General features: G+C 37.4%; 1 protein-coding gene across 1 annotated transcript in view; it reads left to right on the top strand.

The window, feature by feature from the left end:
* FREM1 (FRAS1 related extracellular matrix 1) overlaps positions 1-13,213 on the top strand; it is a 186,862-nt gene extending 173,649 nt beyond the window's left edge. Inside the window, exons 36-37 of the mRNA XM_002915932.4 lie at positions 5,102-5,187; positions 7,652-13,213. Coding sequence (XP_002915978.2) covers positions 5,102-5,187; positions 7,652-7,851 — 286 coding nt within the window. The 3' untranslated portion in view covers positions 7,852-13,213. The remainder of the gene's footprint in view (positions 1-5,101; positions 5,188-7,651) is intronic.
* The last annotated feature ends 1,646 nt before the right edge of the window (positions 13,214-14,859 follow it).

Raw genomic sequence — 14,859 nt, 5'->3', positions numbered from 1 at the left:
AGCTGTCCTATACAGCAAGTCTTTATTAAAGATTTTTTAAAATTTATTTGAGAGGCAGAGTGAGAGAGAGAGAGAGCATGAGCAGGGCGAGAGGGAGAAGCAGGCTCCCCACTGAGCAGGGAGCCTGATGTGGGGCTCCATCCTAAGACCCTGGAATCATTACCTGAGACAAAGGCAGACACTTAACCGACTGAGCACCCAGGCATCCCTATGGCTCAAGTCTTTAAACCCTGCATTTTATATCAGTAAGGTGTCATACAATCCTGACAATTCCTTCCCACATCTCCTTCTCACAAAGCTCTATCAAGATTGTGAGTCAGTGGGGCACCTGGGTGGCTAAGTGCGTTGAGTATTGGACTCTTGGTTTCAGCTTAGGTTGTGATTTCAGGGTCGTGATCTCAGGGTCATGAGTTCGGGCCCTGCATCAGGCTCCTACTCAGTGGGGAGTGTCCTTGAGATTCTCCTTCTCCCTCTGCCTGGCCTCCCCTCGCTCTCTCTCTAAAAGTAAATAAATAAATCTTAAAAAAAAAAAAAGCGTGTGAAAGTCTCTAAATTTAAATGGCAGCATTTAGCTTTCATTGAGTTGATGTCTCTGGACCTAAATGTGAATAATGTGAGTTATAAGCTGTATTTGTTGATTGCCTATGGGAGAACATAAATGGTATTTAGAAATAGTATAAATAGAAGAATATTTTGTGCTAGAATAACTATTACAAAATCTATTATGGTAGTGACGGAAAATTTCCATCTCCCCTATCAATTCAAGGGTATTAAAGTTTGTATCTAGTAGATCAAACCATGGTATTATAAGCAGGTTCAGAAGTAATTTGTTCATATTATTTTGAAGTTATTTTGGTAAACTCTAGTCTCAGAGAATTATCTTAAGCTCTAGAACTGTGATTTCTTTTGAGATATAAAACTGAGAAAATGTTCAGAACAAAAAAAGTTTTTAGGGACAACTGGAGTTTTTCCATCTTATTTTAGAAAGAGACGAAGTATGTATCTATCAGTAATAAAACTCTTTCAAATTACACATTATTTGTTTACCAAATTGGTCCAGAACTTAAAACATCTGTCAAATACCATTTCAGATGGTATTCCAGGATGTGTAAGAGAGGTAAAGAAAATATATATGGTGTGAGATTTTTTTATATATCATAAAAAGCTTTTAATTTTCAAATTTTATTTAGAAAAAAATGAGTATGAATATTTGATCTGACTGTATTTGTGTGATACTTCAATATGTACTGTATTTTGAAAGGACGAGAATGATTACCCCAAGAACAGTTAATACTAGTTACAGACATGTCCAAAAATGACTAGCGGCAAATTAAAAGCAAACTAAAAGGAGAAAGAAAAGATCTCCATTTTCCTTTAGTTCAGTAATTCTAAAAGAAATATTTTTGGGCAGCAGGGTCACCTCTTTTTTTCGGTATAATTTTTCTCTGAACCCCGAGACCTCCTCTACCAGTAAACATGTTTTTACCATCTGATGGGCCTCCCTGCCTTCCTGGACCTTTCAGGTTTATTGTGTTTTGTTCTTCTCCACCCTCTTTGTCTTAAAAACAGATTTCTTCATCTATATCATATACCTGAATCTAATATAGCCCTGTATGTTAACAATACTGGAATTAAAATAAAAAACTAAATTTAAGAAATATATATATATAAGGAAGAAAAATAGGTATTCTATGAATTATCAATTCTTTCTATGATATAACATTTATAGTTTCAACATTTTATGAACTGGATATTTACCTTCTCATGAATTAATTATAGGAGATGGTTTTAGATTTTTCTAATTAGAATTAATATTAGTATTAGTATGTTTTTGATTTGGTATCAGGGATCATTACTCAATTCTGGGCTGTGTTTCCTGGGACTCTCTTCCCTGACGATCCCTTACAGAGGGTCATTTGCAGCACCAATGTTTCAAGAACAGCAAATTTTGCTTTCCTCCTTGTCCCTAATCAGATTGCTAACTCAACTCAATCTTTATCTCCAATCTCCTTTCCTCTCCATTGGTGTTTTATTATTTTTCCAACCCAGAGGAGCTAGACTCCTAGATTAGGTATTTCTTGAATTTACATATTGTAATCTCATCTGCTCATTTCCTTAGGCAGTCATTGTACATTTGGTAATTCTATTATTATAAATCATTATCTATAAAACCATTTTGTTTTCCCACAGGAGTGTCTGGAACCCCTGCTGGCCTGTCCTTAAAGAGTTACTCTGAAATAGATCTATACTTAATCAAAACATTTCAAAGAAGTAGATGTTTATTTCTTTAACTAGAAAAATTAAAGTTTCTGTTTTTATTACTACATTTTGAATGCCTTCAAATTTCAGAGCTGTCCAAAGATTTTTATTTATGTGTTTCTGTATTTTATTTTTATCTCTCTCTATATATAATCTACATCTAACATTCACACTATTTGGTATATATATGGGCATAAAAAAAGGAATATTTTTGTACAATGATCAATATACCAGTGCCTAAATGTTTCTTTTATAAATAGCTATGGTGTAACATGTTACCTATCCTAAACACAGCTATCTTCTCATCTTGCTCTTTTGGGACTTTTTGCTTCCTGGAGAGACAAAAAAAGAAATCAAACTTATACTTGACCAGCTAAAATGGATTTTACAAAGTCTGCTTTCATGATAGTTTCAAGAATCTTAAAGCGGGAGGAGGTGTTAAATATCCTTGAATAAACCCTGTTGTTTCCTAATGATGAAGGTGAGGCTGCAGTTATAGCCATAAGGGAATTAGGGGCAGAGCAGGAAGGGAACTCAGATCTCCTATGCTCTGTTCAATGCACCGTATTGACTGAGACAGCCCCTCGAGCCTTCCCTCAGCCTACATATAACACACATTTGGTATTCTGAGTTCTAAACCCTCAGCACATTAGAATTACCATATCAAATGGGAGAGGAAGGGAAGAAGTTGTGCTGCCTATCTACTGTGACTGTCAGATAGGAGATGACAGTAAATAATGATGTCAGAGCCAAGTCACAAAACCCAAATCCAGCAGCCTGAGGACATTCAGAGAAAGGTAAAGAGACTTAAGTATCTCAGAAGTCCTAGAAGTCAGTACTGCATGATAGAACGATAAAGTACTGGTTTTAGTGGGAAAAAAATCATTAAGAGATGGATAAATTATATTCACCATATGTGATCTGGAAAAGCAGAGAAATGGATCTGAAGTTTGGAAAGACGTAGGCGAAATGAATAAAATATCAATGGATATTAACCAGGCAAGGTCATGATGACTTTGTTTCTTGTTTGAAACTTTCTGTATTAAAAAAGAAGAAGAAAAGAAAAAAATAATCATTAGCTTTTTACTTAAAGCATTTTTAAAGAGCTTTTAATGGGCCCCGTTGGGGAATTAGAAATAATTAAATAATCCCTTGTGTATGGTGATGGGATTGCAAATTGGTGTAGCCACTATGGAAAACAGTACGGAGGATCCTCAAAAGATTAAAAATAGACTACCAAATGATCCAGCAGTTCCACTCCTGGGAATATATCTGAAGGAAGTGAAACAGTATGTTGAAGGGCTATTAATAGCATGTTTATTATTTAGAGTAGCCAAGACATGGAAATAAGTGTCCTTCGATGGGTGAATGAATAAAGAAGTTGTGATACAGGCACATGCACACAGAGAGGAATATTATTTAGCTGCAAAAAAGAAGGAAATCCTGCCGTTTGTAACAACATAATACTCGTTGAGTTTATGCTAAGTAAAATAACACAGATAGAGACAAATACCATATGATCTCACTTATATGTCTTAAAACAAAACAAAAACACAAACTCATAGAAAAAAAGATCAGATGTGATTAGCAGAGGCCAGGAATATGGGGTGGGATAATTGGATGAAAGTGGTCAAAAGGTACAAACTTTTGGTTATAAGATGATTAAGTAANAGAGTCTTAAAACAAAACAAAAACACAAACTCATAGAAAAAAAGATCAGATGTGATTAGCAGAGGCCAGGGAATATGGGGTGGGATAATTGGATGAAAGTGGTCAAAAGGTACAAACTTTTGGTTATAAGATGATTAAGTACTGGGATGTAACGTACAGCATAAGGAGTATAGCCAACACAGCTCTATGGTATATTTGAAAGTTATTGAGAGAGTGAACCCCAAGAGTTCTCATCACAAGGAAAACAATTCTTTCTTTCTTTTCTTTTTTTTTTTTGATATTTAAATGAAATGATGGATGCTAACTAAACTTATTGTGGTAATCATTTCACAACATGTGTAAGTGAAGTCATTATGCTATGGACCTTAAACATAAAAGCAATTCTATTTGGGGGGGTATTTTTTTTTTAAGATTTTATTTATTTATTTGACAGAGACAGAGACAGCCAGCGAGAGAGGGAACACAAGCAGGGGGAGTGGGAGAGGAAGAAGCAGTCTCATAGCGGAGGAGCCTGACGTGGGGCTCGATCCCATAACGCGGGGATCACGCCCTGAGCAGAAGGCAGACGCTTAACCGCTGTGCCACCCAGGCGCCCCTGGGGGGGGTATTTTTATATAAATTTATAGGAACATGTGCTTTAACTTCTACACCACTTACGAAGTTTTGACAGTGAGACCATGCTCATTTCACCGAGGACAATCAAAGGGTTGCAATTATTGGTGTATTTGATTAAATACACCAAGCGCAAAATGTAGGCCTCCCGTAATTTTATTTGAATAATTTGGGCTACTTTACTGATCAAATTAACTGGATGTTTGTCAATATATGCCATTTAGAGGTAGACTCCCTGTGAGAGGAGTAATATTTTGGCATTAATTTTTATAAATAGGTAGTTGCTGATGTTTCCAATACGATGTTGAAAACCAACTGAATTTGTGCTTTAAAGCTCAGATAGTATAAAAAAATCTCACTTTGTTTGCTGTCACCGGTCCCGCCCTACGGATAGTCGCTAAAGTCAAAAAAATAGAGTATTCAAATCCTGGAAAGTTCTTTCTATGTGTATGCTTTTTTTCTATTTCAAACTGATTTGATTTCTGTTATGAATTTCCTACCAACAGGAATGTGGGACTCCTTGTCACTGACGCTGTCCTTTTTGTTTGTTTGCTTGTAGTCACCTGGGCAGCCTTGTAACGGTTCTCTCCAGGCAGCATATGCGATGGCTCTGGGACATCAGTGGAAGAAAGCCCTTTTGGATAGGCAAGTGTGTGCGCTGTATTGGGGAGGGAGGCAAGAATATTAAGAGGACTTCGCCCTCCCATGGGCCAAATGATTGTGGCTCGCGGTAGCAAGCAACAGTTAGGTGGTTGGACAGTCTGTTTTTTCTTTTTTGGAGGGGGTGCCCGGCAGACAGTCTAGTCTGTCTTTTAAAACTCATCTTGAGGTGACTGGGTGGCTCAGTTGGTTAAGCATCTGCCTGTGGCTCCAGTCATGATCCCAGAGTCCTGGGATCCAGCCCCGCATCAGGCTCCCTGCTCAGCGGGGAGTCTGCTTCTCCCTCTCCCTTGGTCCCTCCCCTGCTCATTCTCTCTCTCTCCAATAAAGAAATAAAATCTTTAAAAAAATAAAAAAAATAAAACTCATATTAACGACATAATACTTTGATTTGTAGACATCTATCTCAAAGAAATACTAAGGGATGTGGTTTGGTTTAGAGGTAAGAGAATTCAACAAATGCTATTTCTTTTTTTTTTCTTTTTTAAAGATTTTATTTATATACTTGAGAGAGAGAGCACAAGTAGGGGTAACAGCAGAGGGAGCGGGAGAAGCAGACTCCCCACTGAGCAGGGAGCCTGATGTGGGGCTCGATCTCATGACCCTTAGATCATGACCTGAGCCAAAGGCAGCTGCTTAACCAACTGAGCCACCCAGGTGCCCCTATTTCTAAAAGTAAAAAATTAGAAATAGCTGTGAATAGGGGATAGTTACATAAACTATGGTATAGCCATACGAAGGAATATTTAGGATTTAATGCTTTTGTAAGACATTGAATATTAAAGACATGACAAAGTGCCTTATGTTTATTATTTCATCCGAGAAATATATGTTAGAGGCATATTATATATAAAATGTGTAATGTATTTGAGACAGGGTGCTGAGTAAAAAAGCAGAGCCCACAGCTATATGAAGCACAAAATAACTTAGAATAAAATATTTATATACATGTGATGTATACATATATGCATATGATATATACATAGACATATATAAAGAACTATGCCAAAGAATTAGAAATGTTTACCTCTGTTGACAATTATAGGTGGATCTTAATTTTATCCCTTGTTTTCTGACGTTTTAATATCTTCTTCAATTTTAACAATAATACAAATCTCTTCAGTTTCCATTTTTAGGAGAATTCCCAGGGCACATCAAAGTCAGTATTTCCACCATCTGTCCTGGAAAGTATTGGATTTCGGGGAACGATAGTAAACCCAATGTTGGCTTCTCAAAATCTCTATAATACTTAGTACATCCCTAAATTCCGAAATTTTCTGAGAGTATTAAGTTAAAGCTGGAGGAGACGTTTTCTCTGTCCCCACAGTGACCGATTTCAAGGCTCTGTTCCCTGAGTCCTCTTAGGCATAACATCTCCTGACTAATAATGCAAGGAAACAATCCAGAAGGGGATAGTAGTTCATTTTATTCTACTCCAAAATATTGAGGGAGAATCACGGGGAAGGTTATAGGCTATGCAACTAAGCCTCTTTTCCTGGTTAAACGTGGTTGGGAGATCTCATATCATGCTCTCTCCTCACTGTATTGTTTTGTTTCTACTATGAAGGAGAGTGAGGAGGAGGAATGTTTCTTTAAGAGAATTTACAAAAGCTTTGCAACACTAAAGTGCAATTTGTAAAATAGCCAGTGGGAGTAGCGAGGCAAGTTGAGAAAAGCTGCTTTTTGTTGGAATTATAGCAGGCTGAAAAAATCTTACGTTCCAGACTAAAAATAATACCTAGTTAAGCTACTTTCAAATATGAAAACCAAGACATTTAAATAGCAAGAAAGAGCAACAACAGACAAGAGTGTTTCCCTGGGATAGGAGTTCTGTCTGTAAAAATAACGTGAATATTAATTACTGCTTACTACACATGTATGTATGCCATGCACTTGACAGGCATTATCTTATTTACTACTTAAAACAGGCCTTGATATACTATTTTTATTCCCATTACTTAGATGAGGAAACTCGAACTGGGCGTGGTTAAGCAAAGATTCTCAACTACTAGTAAGTGGTAGGTCTAGGATTTGGATTTGCATCTGCCTGACTCCAAAGCCATATGTTGTTGTTGTTTTAATTTTTTAATTCTAATTTTTTAAAATATTTTATTTATCTGAGAGACAGAGAGGAAGAGAAAGAGGATGAGTGAGGGGGAGGGAGAGAGAGAGAAGCAGGCTCCCCGCTGAGCAGGGAGACTGATGATGAGGGACTGGATCCAGGACCCTGGGATCATGACCTGAGCCGAAGGCAGACACTTAACTGACTGAGCCACCCAGGCGTCCCTCAAAGCTATATGTTCTTAACTGCGTTTTAGGATTCCCGGGTCCTATTCTGTGTTTTAGAATGTAGGCTCGTGTTTATATGTGATTACTGAACTTAGAGCCACAGACCAATAAGCTCTTCCAGCATAAATGTAATATTGGCACATTCTTTGGTTCCTGTTAGGTTTGAATGACCAAGTACGTGCTGGCCACTGGAAGTGGATCGGCGGGGAACCTGTCACCTTCACCAACTGGAGGAAAGGGCCCCCTCAACGTTTAAAGCCTGGCAAGAACTGTGTTTTGGCTCAAAGACAAGGGAAATGGCAAACACAGGACTGTAGGAAGGGCAAACCTCACAATTACGTGTGCTCCAGGAAACTCTAAACGTAACTGGCCTTGCAAGTGCCCGCTTGGGATTTCTCACCTATTTATTTACAGGATTTGTGCATATTGTTCAATACAAAACAAGGTGTCATGACTGACTTAGTACATTTTTTTTAATCATAGTATATGAGTGATTCTATCTAGTAAAAAAGGAACATTGAAGAATAGTTCCAGGAAGATTGATCAATGAGTATTTGTATCAGGAAGAGATACAATTCTTACTTCTGAGTGCCTTTCAAAATAAATGCCTAAAGCATTATATGGTACAAGATTTGCTTATCCCAGGATACTCCCACCCTGACCCCACTCTATATCTGAGTCCAGACCAAGTTCATGGTCCTTGAATTTTTGGGTCCCAAGACCTCTAATGAGTCCATTCTGGAATCTGCTCTGCAGGTGCTTGTGCCAACTCCATCTGAGGAGAGCCAGCCCTGCCAGCTCATTAAATCACAGGGGACTGCAAAGGGTCCCTTTGTCCTTTGGAGCCCTTTTGATGTGAAACCTCAGATAAGAGGCTTGTGGATGAAAAAAGGAGAATTCTCTGTGGTGGGAAAGGAAGGCTTTTAGATGGGAGAAACTTGCAGACCGAGGCTCGTTTGCAAAGCTCTACTTCAGGTAAGAATTCAGACGCTACCTGTATGTCAGGGGTCTACCTATCCCTACTCATGAGACAGATCTCTTTTTCCAATATCTTCCCAGAGCTGATGATTACATTTCCCCCGGCCGTACAGATTCATGAGAAATTTGAAGTAACATGAACGAACCTGTCTTTTCATTTGGGTATATGGTGCTGACTAACATTTCTCAAGGACATTTGGAATAGAGTATATGTGAGTGATGGTTAGCTCATGGCAGAAAAGTACTGCTTCCTCACAAGTGTCTCAATGAACTATGTTGATGAACAAAGAAAAATAATGCTGAAAACAGAGCCCTTGAAAACCTATATTCTCAGTACGGATTTTGAGATAACTGAGCCCTTAAATCTCCAATATTTCTAGAAATGGAATGCTAACCTGATTCTCTACCATAAAGGTCCCTTATTAATTTATAATAGCAGCTGAATGAAACATTTTTGTACCAGTGAAGTGTGTTGCAGCCTTCCAAGAACTCCCTTCTGAAATCAGGGTTTAATTACAGGAAATTAGAAATTTATTTCTGAAGCATTTGCTCAAAATTTTCCTCTTTTCATAATCACTGAAAAATACGGTTAAGCCAAATGTAACTTGCTCTATGAGTAACTCAGGGTGATTTCAGAGTCAAAATGGGGTTACCAAGTAGACTAAGGCTTTGGTGCACGTTTTATTAGAATAACACATTCTGTAAAACTAAAATAAATGGAAGAAATTCAGTCCAGTTTCTGGGTATAAAACATGACAAGCTTGTTTTATTTCTGCTCATTTAACAGGATTTTTGGTATTAGAAGTATTACAAAGAGAAGTGGGGATAACATTTAGGCATTCCTACCTCTTCCTAAATTTAAAAGACATCGTGGCGTTGGGAGTCTCAAGTAGGTGTCACAAGTAGGCTCTGGACTGATACAGCATACAGGTCTCTCATGCAACACAAGCACTCTCTGGTATTTAACCAAAAGATGCAAACCCACCCTCCATACCAGCTCCAATCCTTTCTGACCCACTAGTCCCTCCTGCGTGGGAAGGTGAGCTGCCAGATAATGTGGCGAAGAGCTGTTTACCTAAGGAGTGATATCCTAGGAGGGAAAGTAAAGGTTCAAGAAGTGAAGAGTTCAGGAGCCACCCCCTGCTAGAACTCCAGAGCTATGGTAACTATTTAAAACTGGGAATCCAGAACCAGGGCTGTTATGAGAACCTGGTCAGCATGGTAGATTTCATCATACTTGTCGGCAACGACAATGGTGTTTAAGTGTAATTGCAAATGCTAGCACAAAGGGAGAATGTTGTGATTCTTGTAGCAACTAGATATACTAGGATAATATTTTTAAATATTCCTGATCATAAAAGCACCAATCAGGTTGTAAAATGCAAGTAATTGAATGAGGATACAAACAAAAATTCAGACAAGTTGGGGTGCTGGACAATATTCATCAAAACTTTTATTTCTTTCTCATGATTGGGCTTTGACTCAGGGAGAAAAAGAAGTAAATGATTGTCATCTAAAATAAAAGACGGGGGTGCCTGGCTGGCTCAGTCAGTGGAGCGTGCAACTCTCGATCTCAGGGTAGTGGGTTCAAGAACCATATGGTATAGAGATTACTTAAAAATAAAGTCTTAAAAAAAAAAAGGAATTGATGGTCGCGGTTCTCTTCCTAGATTGGTTACTGTCACCTGTCAGTTTCCGGTGGGAGCCGGAAGGAAGGAAATGGAATGATGGTACAATGGGAATGGGTGATTATAGGAGAGGAGAGGGGAGAGAGGAGAGAAGGGTTGAACAGGGAGAGATGGGACAGATGGTAGCTAAGAAGAGCATCAGAAAGAAAGACCTAAATGACACCCAGCTCTTCTCCGCAGATTTGAATACCGACTCAGGAAAAGCCCCCTCTATCCAAGGGCATCAACCCAGCTAAGTAGCGTGTAGCTTTTCAGAATCCTGTGATTTTTGCTCTTTAACCAAAACATACATATGTATCTAGCATTTATTTTGCTGAACATAAACTTAAAAACATATGATAATTATTTCATCTCCTTCCAAGGAGTGGTAAAAGCGAACCAGGTGACATTTATTTACATTTCTGTTTTTGTTTATTTTTAATACAGCCAAAAAGAACATGCACATATTTTCATTAACACTATGGTTTGTATAATTCAAACCAGGAACTGGTGCTGATTAATTTTTGCAACAAGGCAGCCTATTAAATGTACTGTCTCTAGCATTGTATCAAAATTAATAAAATAAACTTATTTCTACTTCTGAACTACTGTTGCTTTAGTTTTTCACATTTTATATTTGTTCTATCCATTGTAAGAAGGGACGGAAAAGGAAACTCAGCGTGTCTTTTTTATCCTTGCTGTTTAAATCAACCTTTACACGGCTTTCATCCATCTACCCAGCCACCCAGCCAGCCAGCCACCCATCCATCCATCCACCATTCATTTGACGAATATTGTTGAATCTCAAGTGCCAGCCCCTCACCTATTCTAGATATTGGAGGTATTACTGTGAATGAGATAGGAAAACAGAAGTATAAAAGCATAGTGTATACGTGCAAATTTCTAATAATTTTTTTTTTGAGCGTGAAACTTTTTATCAGGGAGGAAGTCACAGTGTAAATTATTGATTGCATTATCCCTTTTCAGAGTCAATGGGAAACACACCCTACTACAAACAGCTCAGGCTGTCTTTGGTTTTTTTTCTCTCCTGATTAAGAAATTGGTATTACTTCCTGTGTTTATGATCAGGTCAAAGTGTTATGGATAGCAGCTGTCCCAAATCTCCTGTCTCCAGATCAAGTGAGGAACTAAAGTTTTCTAATCCAACTGACTGATTTTTTGTGACAGGACCAGCAAGTAGGTGTCTCTGTGTCTTTGAGATCCCTGGAGTAACAGGAATAAAAAAAGAGAACAATGATATCGTCTCACCTGATGTCCTTATTGTAGAGCAGGGGACACTGAAGTCTTCAGAAGGTAAAGTGAGAAGGGATCAGTACCAGAACTAGAGACCTCCAAATCGTGGGCTGAATCTCTTCGAATTCTTCTACATATTCTCATTCTTACCACTCTGAGCAAATGGTTTGCTTATATTCCAACAAAATATCTTTGAATGATGAGTGTGATAAAATTGACATATGCCTGACAACATTATTGTAAGTAAAAGAAGATGGACAGGGAAGGCCATGTACTGCGTGGTCCATTCATATGAAATGTCCAAAATGGGCAAATCTATGAAGATAGAAAGTAGATTCATGGTTGCCCAGGGGGTGGGGGAAGAGGAGATGGAAACTGACTGCTAATGAGTACAGGATTTCTTCTTGAGGGTATGGAAAGGATGTGGAATTAGATAGTGGGGATGGTTGTACAACATGGTGAATACACTGAAAAAGCACTGAAGTGTGCACTTTAAGATGGTGTGTGTGATGTTATAGGGAGTATATCTCCATAAAAATGCTATTAAAAATCACTGTATAAAAATTTATTTTAGAAAGCTATAAGTGGGTTGATATATTTGCTGTGTGTTTATCTGACTCATCCAAGATACATTTTCCAGTCTTTGCCTCATGTCTCACCCAGGTTTTTGTTTGTTTATTTATATAGTTGGTTAAGGGGAAGAGAATATTGATTGGACGTACTGTTTAACTTACAGGACGGCTTTATTGATCTTCCTCCTTTCTCCCCATTAATCATGAGAGGGCTGTTATGGATGGCAGAGTGTGTCTGGATATGTGTAATGTCCAGAATGCCATGATTTTCTAAAATTAATTCTACAAGTCTTTAGAACAGGATCATGCAGGAAATGAATATACCCTCCTCGTAACTTACACATATAACTGTTCATTTTGAACAGTTTTTATAGGTCTTATATTCTGCTAGGCAATAAAGTCTAGTTTATCTTAAGACAGAAAGGAACAAAAATCAACCAACACTTCCATTAAGGGCCTTATGGTAACCCGCAATACTTTTTCCATGCAATGAAGTATGAGTTCACCTTTTGCTTCTATCCCCATCTGTATTTTTGCTTCCCAAAGGCAATCAATCCCAACTTACTCTACAGAAGAAAAATGGAAAAATATATGCCATCCCAAAACTAGTCCAAAGCAAGCTGAAGCAGCTAAATTAATATCAGAGTAGATTTTAGAGCAAAGAATACTACCAAGGTTAAAGGAGCTTATTTTATGATTTAAATGGGTCAGTACATCAAGAGGACATAATCATTCTAACATTTATGCACATAATAACAATGTTTAGAAATACATGAAGCAAAAACTGATAGAAATTAACAAATCTAGAATTATATTCAGAGATGCTAATACCCTCTCAATAATTGATAGAACAAGTAGGCAGAACATCAGTAAGGATTTAAAAGTGTGGACATTGTTAACCAAATTAACCTGCCATTGCTAGAACATCCCACCCAACAACAGCAGAATAGACATCTTTTCAGGTGCACGGGAAACATTTGCTGGAGTGAACCATTTTCTGGGACATAAAATGAGTCTCAATAAATTTAAACGGATTTAAGTCATACAAAATACGTTCTCTGACCATAATGGAGTTAAATTAGAAATCAATAACAGAAGTATCTCTGGAAAACCCCTAAGTGCTTGGAAACTAAACTTTAAACTTATTCAACTCATAGGTTAAAGAAGAAGTCAACAGGCAAATTAAAAAGTATGGTGAACTGCATAAAAATGAAAACAATAGGAGCACCTGGGAGGTTGAGTCGGTTAAGCATTCCACTCTTGATTGCGGCTCAGGTTGTGATCTCTGGACTGTGGGATGGAGCCCCACGCTCAGTGCAGAGTCTGCTTGAAATTCTCTCTCGCTCCCTCTGCTTCTCCCCCTGCTCATGTTCTAAAATAAATAAATAAATAAAATCTTTTTAAAAAATGAAAACATCTCAAAGTTTGTGAGATGCCATTAAAGCATTATGCAGGTGAAATTTTATAGCTCTTAATGAAAGAAGAAAGGTTTTAACTTCAGCTCCACCTTAAGAAACTAGAAAAAGAAGACAACAGAAATAAGCATATAGAAAATATCAGAACAGAAATCAATGAAACCAGAAGCTGGTTCTTTGAGAATATCAATAAAACTGGTAAACCTCTAACAGGACCAGTCAGGAAAAATATGAGAGAACACAGATTACTAAGTCCCAGATAGCTTCGCTATTGAATTTTACAAATACTTAAAGAAGAGGTAGTACCAATTCTACAAAACTCACTCAGAAAATCTCAAAAGAATATTTTCTGACTTATTCTATGAGGCACAGTGTTACTCTGATACCAAACTATATAAAAATATAAGAGCACAATAGACCAATATCCCTCATGAATATAGATAGAAAAATCTGAACAAAAATCTACCAATTCAAAGCCAACGATTTGTACAAAAGGATAATACATCTTGATCAAGCCACTGTTACGAAAATGACAGGTACTATGCATTTCTCTGATATCCAGACTATATAAAAGAAACCCTCAAAAATCAGTAGTAAGAAATTTTTTAAATGGGCAGAAGATTTGAATGGATACATCACTACCGAAGATATATAGATAGCAAATAAGTAAATGAAAATATGTCAACGTATTAGTCATTAGGAGTTATAAATTAAAGCCACAATGAGATAGTATTACACACCTATTAGAATGGCTCAAATTATAAAGACTGACCGACCATACCAAGTGTTGGTGAGGATATGAGGGAATCAGAACTCTTATACACTGCTGGTGAAATATAGAATAGTCCAACCACTCTGGAAAACAATTTGGTGGTTTCTTTATTAAACATATACCTACCATGTGATCCAGCCATTTCACTCCTAGGTATTTACACAAGAAAAAATACTGCTTATTTCCATTTGAAGACTTATATATGAATGTTCATAGCAGCTTTATTTGTGACGGTCAAAACTATAAACAACCAAATGTCCATTATCATGTTGAATAAACAAATTATAGTATATCCTTGCAATGAAATCTATTCAGAAATAAAAACAAGTGAGATTGCTACAACAATATGAATGATTCTCAAAATAATTGTACTGAATCAAAGAGCCTGACAAGAAAGAACACATAGTGTATTTGTATTCTATTTATAGAAAATTCTAGAAGGTACAAACTTTATAATAACAGAAAGCAAGTTACCTGGGAATGAGAGAGGAGAACAGGAAAAGGCAGAGGAAAGGATTGAAAAGGGACACAAGTAAACTTTTAGGGGTGATGGATATATTCACTATCTTGATTGTGGTAATAGTTTCACAGGTATACAGATATATGTCTATTTTTTAAAAAATTTATTTGGCACACAGAGAGAGCACAAGCAGGGAGAGTGGCAGGCAGAGGGAGAGGGAGAAACAGACTCCCTGCTGAGCAGAGAGCGA

This window comes from Ailuropoda melanoleuca, chromosome 7, assembly GCF_002007445.2.
Source record: "Ailuropoda melanoleuca isolate Jingjing chromosome 7, ASM200744v2, whole genome shotgun sequence".
NCBI classification, from domain to species: domain Eukaryota; kingdom Metazoa; phylum Chordata; class Mammalia; order Carnivora; family Ursidae; genus Ailuropoda; species Ailuropoda melanoleuca.
Note: the sequence above shows the minus strand (reverse complement) of the source record. Positions and strands in the feature narration are given on the sequence as shown.